The following is a 14,360-nucleotide window of genomic DNA, read 5'->3' on the forward strand; positions in this document are numbered from 1 at the left end:
GGTTGTTGTTTCCTTGGTTGTTGTTGTTTCATTGATTGTTGTCGTCTCCTTGGTTGTTGTCGTCTACTTGGTGGTTGTTGTTTCCTTGGTGGTTGTTGTTTCCTTGGTGGTTGTTGTTTCCTTGGTGGTTGTTGTTTCCTTGGTGGTTGTTGTTTCCTTGATGGTTGTTGTTTTCCTTGGTGGTTGTTGTTTCCTTGGTGGTTGTTGTTTTCCTAGGTGGTTGTAGTTTCCTTGGTTGTTGTTGTTTCCTTGGTGGTTGTAGTTTCCTTGGTGGTTGTTGTTTCCTTTGTGGTTGTTGTTTTCCTAGGTGGTTGTTGTTTCCTTGGTTGTTGTTGTTTCCTTGGTTGTTGTTGTTTCCTTGGTGGTTGTTGTTTCCTTGGTGGTTGTTGTTTTCTTGGTTGTTGTCGTCTCCTTGGTGGTTGTTGTTTTCTTGGTGGTTGTTGTTTACTTGGTTGTTGTTGTTTCCTTGGTGGTTGTTGTTTCCTTGGTTGTTGTTGTTTCCTTGGTGGTTGTTGTTTCCTTGGTGGTTGTTGTTTCCTTGGTTGTTGTTGTTGTCTTGGTTGTTGTTGTTTTCCTTGGTGGTTGTTGTTTCCTTGGTTGTTGTTGTTTTCCTTGGTAGTTGTTGTTGCTGTGTTAGGTTGTTGTCATAAGTGGTGGTTGTTTTAGGTGGTTGTTGATTTAGGTTGTTGCTGTTTTAGGTTGTTGTCTTAGGTTGTTGTCTTAGGTTATGGTCTTAAGTGGTTGTTGATTTAGGTTGTTGTTGTTTTAGGTGGTTGTTGTTTTAGGTTGTTGTCGCAGGTTATCTTATTTTGCTTGATAAATAGCTTGACAGTTGGACAATGACAGTAAATATCTGTTAATTTATAACCTTTATAATTCCTTGTAGTTTAATGTTACAATATGTGTCAATTAACACAGAATATTTTGAAATATTTTAAACAATGTCGTAAAGAAGAGTTGAGAATAAAGATTAATTGTGAAAGATTGTGAAATCCTGACTGTTTTTTTTACAAATTTATTACCCATTAAAGTTGATAAAACAAGGATTGGCTTGGTGTTATAGTTTATAAGATTTTAAAGATATTAATAATTGTTTCCCTTTCATTTGGTTATACATGTATAGCCTCTTATTAATATGGTTTAACAAAGAGTGTTTTGTATTTACTTTTATTCTATCACATGACACAATGTTGTCTGAAAATCCTACAGCATGAAACTCTGAGTAACAACATGTTTCAGGGTCTGTTTTGATATTTCTATATCATTCTACAGTTGATTTAACAGTGGTATTTCTATATAGCTCTACAATTGATGTATTGAGCACTATTTTAACAGTTGTATTTCTATATCGCTCTACAATTGAAGTACTGAGAACTATTTTAACAGACAATCCAACTACCAACTAGTATGACTACCAACAACTACCTAGTCTGTGATATCAGCATCCGCTGGAAGCGAACGTTAATTTGTCATCTACCTACCTATTTTAACAGTAGTATTTCTATATCACTCTACAATTGATATATTGAGCACTATTTTAACAGTGGTATTTCTGTATCGCTCTACAATTGATGTATTGAGCGCTATTTTAACAGAGGTATTTCTATATCACTCTACAATTGATGTATTGAGTACTATATTAACAGTGGTATTTCTATATCACTCTACAATTGATGTATTGAGTACTATTTTAACAGTGGTATTTCTATATCACTCTACAATTGATGTATTGAGTACTATTTTAACAGTAGTATTTCTATATCACTCTACAATTGATGTATTGAGTACTATTTTAACAGTGAAAATATTTGTTAGGAATTTTTTTGTTTTGTTTTATACTTGTTGATAATATAACAATTTTATCAATAAAATAAAAATAGTCATGAATGGTAATTTGATTTACTGAAGAAAATATGAAAACCAAGTAGACTAGTGTGTTGAAATATAAATGTATGACAATAATTGGTATAAAATATTAACCACATGGTGTAGAGAGAGAGAGAAAGAGAGAGAGAGAGAGAGAGAGAGGGAGAGAGAGAGAGAGAGAGAGAGAGAGATCAAATTCTACTTTAATAATGTTTATATTATCAGTTTAAAGTAAGGTTCTTATATTTAGATATTTAGTTTCTTCAGTTTATCTTCTGTCATTATCATTATCAGAGCTATGTGAACTCTTTAAAAGGAGTGCTGAGTTGACAAACCCATTTCCATTGTGGTGTCAGGTGTTCTGAAAGGGTGACCATGTTTTGCCAAATGTATGTTTTTTATTATTGACGAAGGGTCATGTATATTTAGTGGTTATTAGTCTATCAAATAGTAATTAGAATAAAGCTGAAAGTTGTACAAGATGGATTTTTTCTTGTGGTTTTATTGCTATGTTTAGTATTTTTATCAGAAAATTAGTGTTAAGAATAAAGCAAATACAGGTCAGATACAAAAACTATAAAAACACTACAATTGCAGTTATTATGTCTATGAGGAAGGGTCTTTAGTTATAGGTGTTATAGAAGATACTCTCCTATAGAAGCACTGGCCTAGGTCACAAGTAGAGAATATGGATTTCAACATAAAAACTATTTCAATTCAAATAGAATATGTTTTACTGAAGATTATTCATAGTTTGTTAGTGTTAGTTATATTTAGTATCAGATAGTGTAAGAAATAAAATTGAAAGTAGTACAAGAGGGACTAATTGTGTGAATATTGAAAGTGATAAAATAAGAGATATTTTATATAATGGTCAGAGAAAGAGGTAAATAATCTAATATCATATTAATAATGATAACTCTCCCTGATATATCACTTGATCATACACACTAGAAATAGGTCTAGAACATGAGGAACTTTATGATCTGATTGATTGAACTTTGTTTATCTCTGAAATAAATGTGGTCTGTGTCACTAGTTAGGCAGGGCATGCTCCTCCTTCTGAAAGTATAAACACATTTTAAGAGATACCATACCTTTATTTTTTGGTATTTAGGCGTACAACTATCAAAGGTTCAATTTTGGTCTTAAAAATAAAGAAAAGCAGTTAGTCCCTGATATCAATTTGGTTAATTCAAACTAACAGGTCCTAGGGGATGGAGAAGTGACAGAAAAATTGTAGAATAAACTAAACTATATGAAATATAAATTAAATGGATTTTTAACTAATCTGATTGTTATAACGAAGATCTTGTTGTTTCGTTTCAAGATTTGTTGATTGATTGATTGATGCAGTTTAAATCTTATGATAAACAGAGCATTTGATTGGTTGGTTGATTATTGTCCTACAGGGGATGCATAATATTATCACCAGATCATGGTGAAGTAGAGTGACCCAGAAAAGACAAGAGTTGAAAAATTGTAAAAAATGTTGTAAAATATATTGTACATGATAATCACCTGAGTGCTAGAGATAATGTTATAATTGACAACACTTGATGGTTTATAACTAGTCATTAGTTAGCCTGGGGCAGTCAACACCCCACTCACTCACAAACACACAAAGACATTACAACTTACACTGGCCAACACTACATCTAGCATACAGAGACAGTTGTTCGATTTTGGGGGTTGATTTTAGTCTTGAATATATGTAGATAGTCTTCAGAAGTACTAGAAATATCTGAAAATCTCGAACTAGGAATTTCACTTTCTATTAATATGGATGTCTTTTCTGTTTATTATGGTAAAGCTTTTTAACAAATTGAGATAGGTTTGTCATATCAATTTACAAATAATTTTTAAAACCTCTTTACTTTCTAGGACACCAGTCCTTTTTGAAGTCTGTTAAAAATAGTTTTCGTATTTTTGTTGACTGAACAAATGAATAGACGTCGTTGTAAGGTTTTGAATCTTGACTTGGGTGACAAAATGTTTTATGAAAACTGTTTTTTTTGAAAACATGTACAGGTCTAGCAAACATATCTCGAAATATTTTAATCATTTTGTAGATAATCAGATAGGGGTAGCAAATATTTAGCAGATATTTGAAAAAAAAGTTAAGTAACAAAACAGGTGAAGTTAAAAACTTTATTAAATAAAGTAAATTAAAAATGCCCTAAACATTGCTATAAAAGAAAACTTGAAATGTTTTTTTTATAGAAGGAAAATCCTTCAATTATTATATTTTTATAGACCCACATGGTCATATTGTTAAAGAGGAAGACCATATGTTGTTTTCATCTCTTTTGTTTACATTTCCTTGTGAACACTCTAGAGGCTATATTTTTCATATTGATGGAACATACTTCCCTGAGATGGCCACATCTAATATGCATTTTGGCTGTTGCAGTAGACCGATTTATTATCTAGCGTGTTGTTTGCTTTATTAAAGGGACAGGTACTCCATTTTATTTGACCAATGACCCTTTAGTCTAAGAACGTGAATTTTGTAGCTAAGCCAACCAGTAATAGTGTTCACAGCTCGCCTTCCACGACTCGTCAATTTATGATACTCTGTGATATATAGAAAAGACGTAAATAGAAATAGTGAGTAAAATTACTAGTTTGAGATATTTCTAAAGGAATTATGTGATTCGTACATTTCTAGTACTACTGGGGACTATTTACATATATTCAAGATTAAAATCAAACCCCCAAAATAGCGAACCTGTCCCTTTAGGTCGTGAATAAATGAGGTTCAGTGACCAGTATGATGTTAGGTCTGAGATTATAGATACAGTTGTAAAAGTGAACAATGAACATGTGGGGATAGAATGTGGGTGGACCTGATTGGCTTCTTATATTTTCAACTATATCCTTACTCTGGCACCTTACATCGAACTAGACACCATATTTCATCTTTTCCCATCATTATACACCTTGTTCTGATCAGATTAAAAGTACATATATACCATAGAACATGAACAGTAAAACAAACTTAATTTTATTCTGTAAGCTTACTCCATAAAACAAACAGTTTATTCCTTCAATGATGTTTTTATAAACTGATAAACTAATGACAGTGTTTTTATAAACTGATAAACTAATGACAGTGTTTTTATAAACTGATAAACTAATGACAGTGTTTTTATAAACTGATAAACTAATGACAGTGTTTTTATAAACTGATAAACTAATGACAGTGTTTTTATAAACTGATAAACTAATGACAGTGTTTTTATAAACTGATAAACTAATGACAGTGTTTTTATAAACTGATAAACTAATGACAGTGTTTTTATAAACTGATAAACTAATGACAGTGTTTTTATAAACTGATAAACTAATGACAGTGTTTTTATAAACTGATAAACTAATGACAGTGTTTTTATAAACTGATAAACTAATGACAGTGTTTTTATAAACTGATAAACTAATGACAGTGTTTTTATATACTGATAAACTAATGACAGTGTTTTTATAAACTGATAAACTAATGACAGTGTTTTTATAAACTGATAAACTAATGACAGTGTTTTTATAAACTGATAAACTAATGACAGTGTTTTTATAAACTGATAAACTAATGACAGTGTTTTTATAAACTGATAAACTAATGACAGTGTTTTTATAAACTGATAAACTAATGACAGTGTTTTTATAAACTGATAAACTAATGACAGTGTTTTTATATACTGATAAACTAATGACAGTGTTTTTATAAACTGATAAACTAATGACAGTGTTTTTATAAACTGATAAACTGATGACAGTGTTTTTATAAACTGATAAACTGATGACAGTGTTTTTATAAACTGATAAACTAATGACAGTGTTTTTATAAACTGATAAACTAATGACAGTGTTTTTATAAACTGATAAACTGATGACAGTGTTTTTATAAACTGATAAACTAATGACAGTGTTTTTATAAACTGATAAACTAATGACAGTGTTTTTATAAACTGATAAACTAATGACAGTGTTTTTATAAACTGATAAACTAATGACAGTGTTTTTATATTGATTGGTGTAACAAGTAGATATTTAAAGATCTGTCGTTCACCATCCGTTTGACCAATCATACTTTAGTCTCAGAAACAGGAATATTTTAGTGTTCACAGCTCACCATCAAAATTTGAGCCTTCAAATCCATGTGTCCAGAATTATCTGTGTTTGAAAGTTAAAATGACGACTCATCTTTTCTTGAGACTCTATAATTTGTACAAATTATAGAAAGTGAAATTGTTTTGAGATATATTTGAAGGAATTATGCAATTTTTGTACATTTGTAGTACTTATTATGACTATTTACCCAAATCAACTCCCAAATATAAGGAACATGTCTCTATAAGGATCTGTATCGTTGTAGAATTTGATACAATATTGCTTGGACTGATAACTGTATTTTGCGTGTGTAATACACAGTTTTTTACCATTAAAAGGGCTTGCAAAACTGGGTAAACATGTATCAAGTATTAAAAATAAAAGACATATATCTATGTAAATTTTGCGGGTCAAATTTCTGAATAAAGCAATGCTTCCACAAAATACCAAATTGAGGACATGAAAATATTTTCCCATCTTTGTTAAATAATTATAATATTTAATATTGATAGTAAAACATTTAGTTATTTGACTATAGTAATATTTGTAACCAGTGGCAGAGTCAGATTTACCTTCGAGGGGGGGCGATATACCCAAGGTTGCCGGAATTTCTAACCAAGTTATGATAATTTTGCCTGAAAAACATGTCTTTGGGGCTGCGAGGAGTAGACGGGATACTCCTCTGCCCCCCTTTGGCAGATAAAACCTTTTATTAATTTAGTTTTAGGAATGAAAAGATTCTGAATGGGAAATGACTTCCAAAGAATCTTAAAATGTTTAAATCTCCCCCTATACCTCACATGAGAGTCTGTGGCCCTCTTTACATTCACCTGATATTTTCCATTTCCTTTATTATTTTCGTTCCTCACTGGGATCCCTGGTGTTTGAAACCCCTCTGCCCTGCCTTTGGCTACACAACTGTTTGTAACATTGATTTGATATATTTTTATCTTTATATTATAGATAATGGTAAGAGATAACCAGTCTGATACGAGATGATAATACATCAAATATTGAATGATACATACAATACAAAATATCAATTCATATCATGGACAGGATAATATGTAAATACGAAACAAAACCTGAAAATACGAAATAATTAAAAATTCATTCCTGATGCATTGTGATAAATTTGTTACCATGGATACGGTGTTGAAAGAGAATATTCGGAACAGTCCGGTTAAAAAACGGAATAAAGAACATCGGAAGCGAGAAAGAGATAAAGACATTACTCGCCCCACGATTACAGCCAGTGATATTCATACGGAGAAAGATGAGTTAGTTTTACCGACTCCGAGTGGACGACGAGGGACGAAGGGGCGGGGTTCCGGGTATATCACGATGAAAGATGAACAGATTACCTCCTATACCAACGATGATGGTGTCACATACCGGATTAACGGTGAGTAATTCTGATAGACTTTATTTATATTTTTCTCAGAATTTCACTGGTGGCTCTCTGATAATTTCAACCCGGTTTCCCACTGTCTTTACTTATATGATTAGAAAGTAGAGATGTTCTTATGACTTGGAAAAATACCAGTTTGTTTCACAAGTCCATAATTAATTCATAATTAGCTTAATTAGAACAGAATTACCAGCAAAATTCTAATGAGTGGTCGATCAAGAAAGGTCAAAAAGTCTTTCTTTGTTTATCCAGACTGACCATATTTGCACATATATGATTGGTTAAAACTCTTAATTATATGCAATAAGGACGTATTGATATGATTATGAATACGTGATAATTCATTAGAAACACTAATTAATCAAATAGTTTGCTTAATTTGACATTAAAAATAAGGTGACCCATCTTTAATTATATGCAATAATAACATGATAATTCATTAGAAACACCAATTAATCAAATAGTTTGCTTAATTTGACATTGATAAATAAGGGTAACCCATCTTGAAGTCTTTTAAGTTATATTTGTATTACATTGTTATAACACCTTTCTAACTACCCTGATAGATTATATATTTATTTATACCAGTAAAAGGTTTATTTACCTATATATCTATATATATTACTAGCGAGTAAACTGGTATATAATAAATAAACAGATTGACAATGATATAACTTGATTGATTTATAGTAACCTGTAAACTGACTCCATAACATTTACACTTTAATAGCTAGCTTAACACTTAACTCAGGAAAATCATTAATCATATCTCACATAGATGATATCATTTTGCATTAGAATTTCTTAGTGCAGCATTCCTTTTATCTTCATATAGACCACACCCTTTTATATCCAAGTTAGACGGTACTAAGATCTTATGGTGACTAAAAATGTACAAGGTTGCCGGCAAAAAAAAAACGCGAAGAAAACTTCTGTTAAAATTACAAATTCTGTGACAAATATGATCATATTGCATTCCCAAGACGCGTTTCTAGTAAAATCAGTGCTCTTTGATTATGACTGGTATTGTATCTATGGAGATGTTACCACACTTGTAGCTAAGTTTCTGTCGCAAATAAAGCTCAGTAAGAATGCCTTTCCGGTGTGATGGAGTTCTTATCAATAGTGGTACGGGATCATTATTCACCTTATCTAAATAGCTGCATATATATAAGCAGCCAAATCCTAACAAGAACCATCCATGCACGCTGTCTTTTTCAGATTTACCTTGTTCTGTTGTTCTCTGTCATTCATTCATTCATTCATTAATTCATTTGTTCATTCATTCATTCATTCATTGTTTCCATGTATTGGACATTCTTTTTGAATCTATTTCATTCATTCATTCATTCATTCATTCATTCATTCATTTGTTCTTTGTTTCCATGTATTGGTCATTCTTTTTGAATCTATTTTATTCATCCATTCATTCATTCTTTGTTTCCATCTATTGAATTGGGAATTTTTTTGACCTTATTTAATTAAAATGCATTCATTCATTCATTGATTCTCTCTATTTTTTCCCAATAGTTGGAGAGTCTTATCTGTAATTTTTTTTTAAAAATGTCTGATTCCAAGTATTTAAAAAAAAATACTGGTATATGGTCTTGATTTTAAGTCTGGATAATATTTCTATATTTCAGATTGTGTGTACATAGAAAATAAAAGACCTGAAAATCCTTACTTCATTTGTGGTATTAAACATTTCCGATTGGTGAGTATTGTTGTTCAACTTTTCTTTCTGAAGAGAAGGATAGTTCTCATAGCAACATGAAAAAACGATAGTCCATGAGGTATTGTGAAACGGGAGAAGGCACTGTATGGCCTAGGGCGGCAACGGCTGCAGCGATTCTTGAAGTTGAGATTCGATTCTGTTTATTGCGATAATAATCACAATTCATTTATAAGATCAGGAATAGTTGCAGCCCTAGTGTGACTGGTGAAAAAGTTAAAAACAGTCTTTTTGCCCAAAATATGCCCACACAAGTTCATTTTTACAGTCAATTATTCGAACACCAACCTTACTGAATAAAAACTGTTTTTTGTTTACAGACAAAGCGAGATACTCTAGTCACAGATATTAAATGGTATTTTAGATTCTCCGAGGTTCCTTTCAGTGTTTATACTTTACTAGTCCAGGATCGAACTACCGAAAACAGTGAGTTATCTTTCCTTACTTACAATAACAGAATAATACAGAATCTTAGTTATTTCCCTTGTATTAATAAGTTTTTTTACTAAAATAACTTATATTGATACTAAAATGTTATAATATCTAGTAGACACAAAGTGTACAATGTTTCAGAGCCTTGAGTTATTGCCCTTGTGTCATTGAAACATATCACTATAGACAGTTTTTCACCGAACATGACCACTGCTTTCATTGAGACTCGTCTCAATACACCCTAACACTGAACAGAAGAGTTATTGCCCTTGTGTTAATAAAACTATTGAGTATTTGGTGTGTTATTTTTGCATGAAATAGGCACAAAGTTTACCATATTTCAACACACAGAATCTGAGTTATTGCCCTTGTCTTTACAACTATTGTGATATTGTATGTTATTGTAACATGATATAGAAGACTGTGTTTATCATTGATTTTTCCTCTCTTAGCTACTGACTATCTCACTGTCTCTATTCATTGTTATCAAAGCAGCTATTTCTTCTCATTTTCTACTTGAATTATTATCTTCATTAGGGGTTATTAGGTTAAAGGAACACTATCCGGATATCTGTATTGACATGGATATTGATAAACCCTCACAGTGGTTCATGAAAGATTCATTTTCTTTCATTTGTTTCTGGAATAACTTCACAATATCAAGCTATTACAAACTGTGTCTAATACTTTGACTGCAAGAGCCACCTTTCTTGTATCACTGAAATTTGCACATTCAGCTATTTGATTGGATTGTACGTTTGCAGCCAATCATAGCATGTGATTACAGACGCTGCTTTGCTTACAGTCTTTCTGTCAAGGTCTCTGATTGGTTGTATGTGCTAGTGTACAATCCAATAAAACCACTGCATTTAAATCGAATTGTCATTGATACAAGAAAGGTGACTATTAGACAAAGGGTCCGGGTATAAGACAAGGTTCGAAATACCTTAACATTGTGAAGATGGGCAAAAAACAAAGTTATTATCATTATGAAACTGCCTTGCATTCACGATTTGAGTCAATACTGCCACTCAACTGACAACAATTGACAGTGTCCTCAACCCACCTGAATTTAACTATCAGAACTTCGGGAATCAATAAGGATAAAGGGGAGATAAGTGATGTATAGTTGTCTATTGACGTATTGATAAATCAGATTCCATGTACAGTTTGATATTAACCTGATTGGCTATTTACCACAATCTCACTGCTACTCTAAGATAAAATGTGAGCAGACGGATTCAGATATTGAGCAGACGCATTCAGCTATTGAATGTGGAATTATCTCTATGATTGATATTTTTAAGCGATTGTCGTCTGCTAGGTATGTTTTGTGATTTTTTTGTCGTGTATTGTGATTGAATGATTTCTATTTTGTTGCATGTGACTTAAAGCTGAACTCAGTTAATTTTGAGCATCAGATTGTTGACGTTTGACACAGACGGCAAATGAAAAACCAATAATGTTATGGTACTGTCCAATTGCGAATCCATTTAGAATAGAAGACTGCAATAAATTATTTACACTGTTAAAAAGTGAAGACAATGTTTACATGAATTTAAGACAAAGATGCTGACACCGAACGTAAATCGAAAAATTTTATAGCTAACTTAGTAAGCGAACATCTAGAAGACTATACTGTATCAGTTTTCAAATCAGATGACTGAACATCTCCTATAATGAAGAGTTAAGTATTCGTGAAATTGTTCTCAACATGCGTTCATGTGGATCAATATCTATAAATAATAACTATATCGCTGCTGTTTAATATTATTACATGTCGTTTATTCCTAGTCAAACAGCAAGATATGAATTATAACTAGGTTTTTCGGGCGTGGGATTTAAAGTGGTAGCGTTATTTCATTGGTTGAAGGGGTAGGAGGTGAGGGGGGTCTTCTTTCTTTTATGAACCTCATTTGCTGAAAACTTTGATTGTCTGTAAAAAAACACAAGTCAATATTATGGAATATAACACACTTCTTTAATAAGGTTAGGCCCATAACATCTCAACACAATATACACGTGTCATCATCATATGTAATGGCAAGAGAATAAAACATAACAAAATATATACCAACAAGAAACAATATAGAGGTTAAGAGGGACAATAGTTAATATAGATATAAATAAAATAGACAATTGATTGTCTGATTTTCAATTTTTTTCACCATTTCTTTCTGTTTCAACTCGGCTTTATAATATGATAAAGATGATTGTAAATTATTATACTATATTTCTTTAAATCTTGAGTTTGTCTCCATTGAAAGGTTTGTTGCATATTGTCATAATTTTGTGTCATATTGTTACAACTTATTTTAAAATTCAAACTTTGCTGTGTAAGTTTGGTACCAGCTGGTAGATAATTGAATCAGTCGACTGTAAAATTAAAAACTATAATTTTGACATGTTCACAACATGCTTGTGTTATAGTAACACCTGTAGGCTTATTGCTGTTGCGTCAAATTTATCCCCACTGCGCAGTTGTATGGCTTAATTAGACAAATAGGCAGCCCCATTGCCAGGAATGAATTGGTGCTGAGGCTTAGATTTTGCACTTTTCAGATGATTTTGTACAAAGAAGAAGGTTTTGCTGGGGCTTAATTCTCACTTGCTGTGGCCCAGCCACCACAGACCCCACCCTAACAACATGACTGAAAATGAGGAGTAGAAAAGAAGGGCGTAAAAGTCAATTAAAATATTTTGACAGTAGTTTCCAACAGCTTCCAAGAAGCATAACGAACTTAAATACCTTTGTAATGTTTATAAATATTTTTGGCGTTTAAGAAATAACGACTGGATTCCTTTAGTTAAAACTGTCAGATATGTTAAAGGCCACATTTCTATAGATTTTGGTATTTAGTGTGCACAAATTTGAGCAAAAATTTTTTTTCGACCTACATGAAAAGCAGAATGTCCCTTTAAAATTCTGATTCTGATTTGAGACCTATAGAGTAGATAAGATTTTTCTAAAACCTTCCACAGTAGAAATTTGAAAACAAGTTGTCTTGAACCTTATTGAGTAGAAGATGATATAGTTATAATGAAAGCTGATCAATGTCTGGCCTAGTCTTTCTAATCAGATTGTCTGGAGAGAGGTCATGATTCATAGTGAGTAATAGCACTCTTAAATAGAGTTATCTCTCTTTCCTGTTCTTCTTGGTCAAAGGAAAAGAGGCAACAGTCAAGCACTGGCCGAGTTCCTTCTTTTGCCGTCACAAGTTTTATTGGGAACTGAAACTCTTTGATTTAATGATCCATAAAATCATGATAACTAGTTCAGGTGCCTTTAATGGATAAATAATTGTTGATATATAGTTTGCTCCATTTCCTACTATACTGTGGTATTTTTATTAGATGCGCTAGTAATGTATAGTACAAGGAAGATATCATATTGCACAAGTATTGCTGTGGTATAATAGCTAAACTTGGTATCCTTGTCAGACAGTCCACCTAGTAAATTCCTTTTTTGGTGTACAACAATTTGGCCTCCCTTACCAAAGAGTTAACAGCTTATAATGTGTATTTGGTATTCACGTATAAAAAAGCTAGATAGTGTGTGTTCTTTTAAATGTGATCGTTACATGTACAAAGAAGACACCATATTGCACGTGTCTTGCTGTGGTATAATAACTTTTATCACTTAATAGCTCAATCATCTCTTTCAGAGAGTCCACAATGTTTTTTATTGAATATGCTAGTAATATGTACAAGGAACACACCATATTGTACGAGTCGTGGTGTGGTATTATAACTCAAACACGACACTGAACACAGTTAATAGATTTTTATACCCTGTTCTACAACTCATCAACTTCAGCTTTTAATCTAATTTCTTTCTCCTTCGCTCTTCTATAGTTCATCATTCTATTTTGATAATGTCTTTTATTGGTGATAGAGGTTGAAAACCAATACTGGGTTGACTCTCGAAACCACGGTTATTGGCATCCAAATATTTTTATTTTTACCTTGAAGGATTTTAACTCAGAGCACTAATCTGCCAAACTGTTGAAAATCCAACTTGTTACTTACCGAGCTATTCCTTTGTAGTTGATGAAATGAAATGAAGTGTTACATTGTCTCAAAATTGCACCCGGGTACTAAGGTTAGGCAACAGACTTCTAACTGTCAATGGATTTTTAATATGCAGAGCCTATTTTTGTTTGAGTCTTGGTTGATGACAGACACTCTTTTCAGGCCTGCAACCTACGGGGAAAAATTCAGAAGTACTAACTCAATTTATGCCCGAATTGATATTGTTTATGCAAATTATAGAGTAAAATGCTCTATTGTAGCATCAGAAAGTGTCAGAACACCTTGCCATGCAGGTTATAATGCCTCTATTCCATAAAGATCTGTTTTATTTTAAAACCTCAATAAATCTAGGAGAATAAAGTTAAATGTATTAAAATCGTGTTTATGTTAAAAACAAATGGTACTCGTGATGAAATCTGATTGAAAGAATGGTATGATATTAAAGTGATACCACGTCTTGGAATAAACATAAAATTTAAGTTCTGGAAAAGGTCAATATTAGTCTATATTCATCAGTCAACTTACCTGGTGTCATAAAGTTACAACAGAATCCCTGTAAAATCTGTAAAATCTGTAAAATCTAGAAAATTGGAAAATTCATAAAACTAAGTAATTATTGAAAAACAATTAATCTTAATATTAAGCGTTTTTCAATAGTTAATTGCATATTTATGGATAATTATTAAGTTTTTTGGATTTATCGGATTATATAAGGATCCTGTTATGTTATTTATGACATCAGGTATATCTACTGGCTCTTATTGGCCAAGATTAAAA

At 31.9% G+C, this 14,360-nt stretch overlaps 3 protein-coding genes across 3 annotated transcripts in view; 1 reads left to right on the forward strand and 2 right to left on the reverse strand.

The window, feature by feature from the left end:
- Positions 1-212: 212 nt before the first annotated feature.
- LOTGIDRAFT_171974 (hypothetical protein) lies at positions 213-3,931 on the reverse strand (the record flags this gene model as incomplete). The annotated part of the gene is made up of 3 exons (XM_009048548.1): positions 213-628; positions 3,508-3,569; positions 3,744-3,931. The coding sequence occupies 3 exons, from the start codon at positions 3,929-3,931 to the stop codon at positions 213-215; spliced, it is 666 nt and encodes a 221-aa protein (XP_009046796.1).
- An 887-nt stretch (positions 3,932-4,818) lies between these two features.
- LOTGIDRAFT_138272 (hypothetical protein) lies at positions 4,819-5,898 on the reverse strand (the record flags this gene model as incomplete). Its single annotated transcript, XM_009048549.1, has 1 exon — positions 4,819-5,898. A coding segment is annotated over one exon (1,080 nt), but the record flags the coding sequence as incomplete, so codon positions are not given.
- A 1,221-nt stretch (positions 5,899-7,119) lies between these two features.
- Positions 7,120-14,360, forward strand: part of LOTGIDRAFT_171975 (hypothetical protein) — a gene marked incomplete at both ends in the record, with an annotated part of 9,346 nt that continues 2,105 nt past the window's right edge. Inside the window, 3 exons of the mRNA XM_009048550.1 lie at positions 7,120-7,381; positions 9,031-9,101; positions 9,440-9,545. Coding sequence (XP_009046798.1) covers positions 7,120-7,381; positions 9,031-9,101; positions 9,440-9,545 — 439 coding nt within the window. The remainder of the gene's footprint in view (positions 7,382-9,030; positions 9,102-9,439; positions 9,546-14,360) is intronic.

Source organism: Lottia gigantea (assembly GCF_000327385.1).
Source record: "Lottia gigantea unplaced genomic scaffold LOTGIsca_124, whole genome shotgun sequence".
In the NCBI taxonomy this organism is placed as follows: Eukaryota; Metazoa; Mollusca; class Gastropoda; family Lottiidae; genus Lottia; species Lottia gigantea.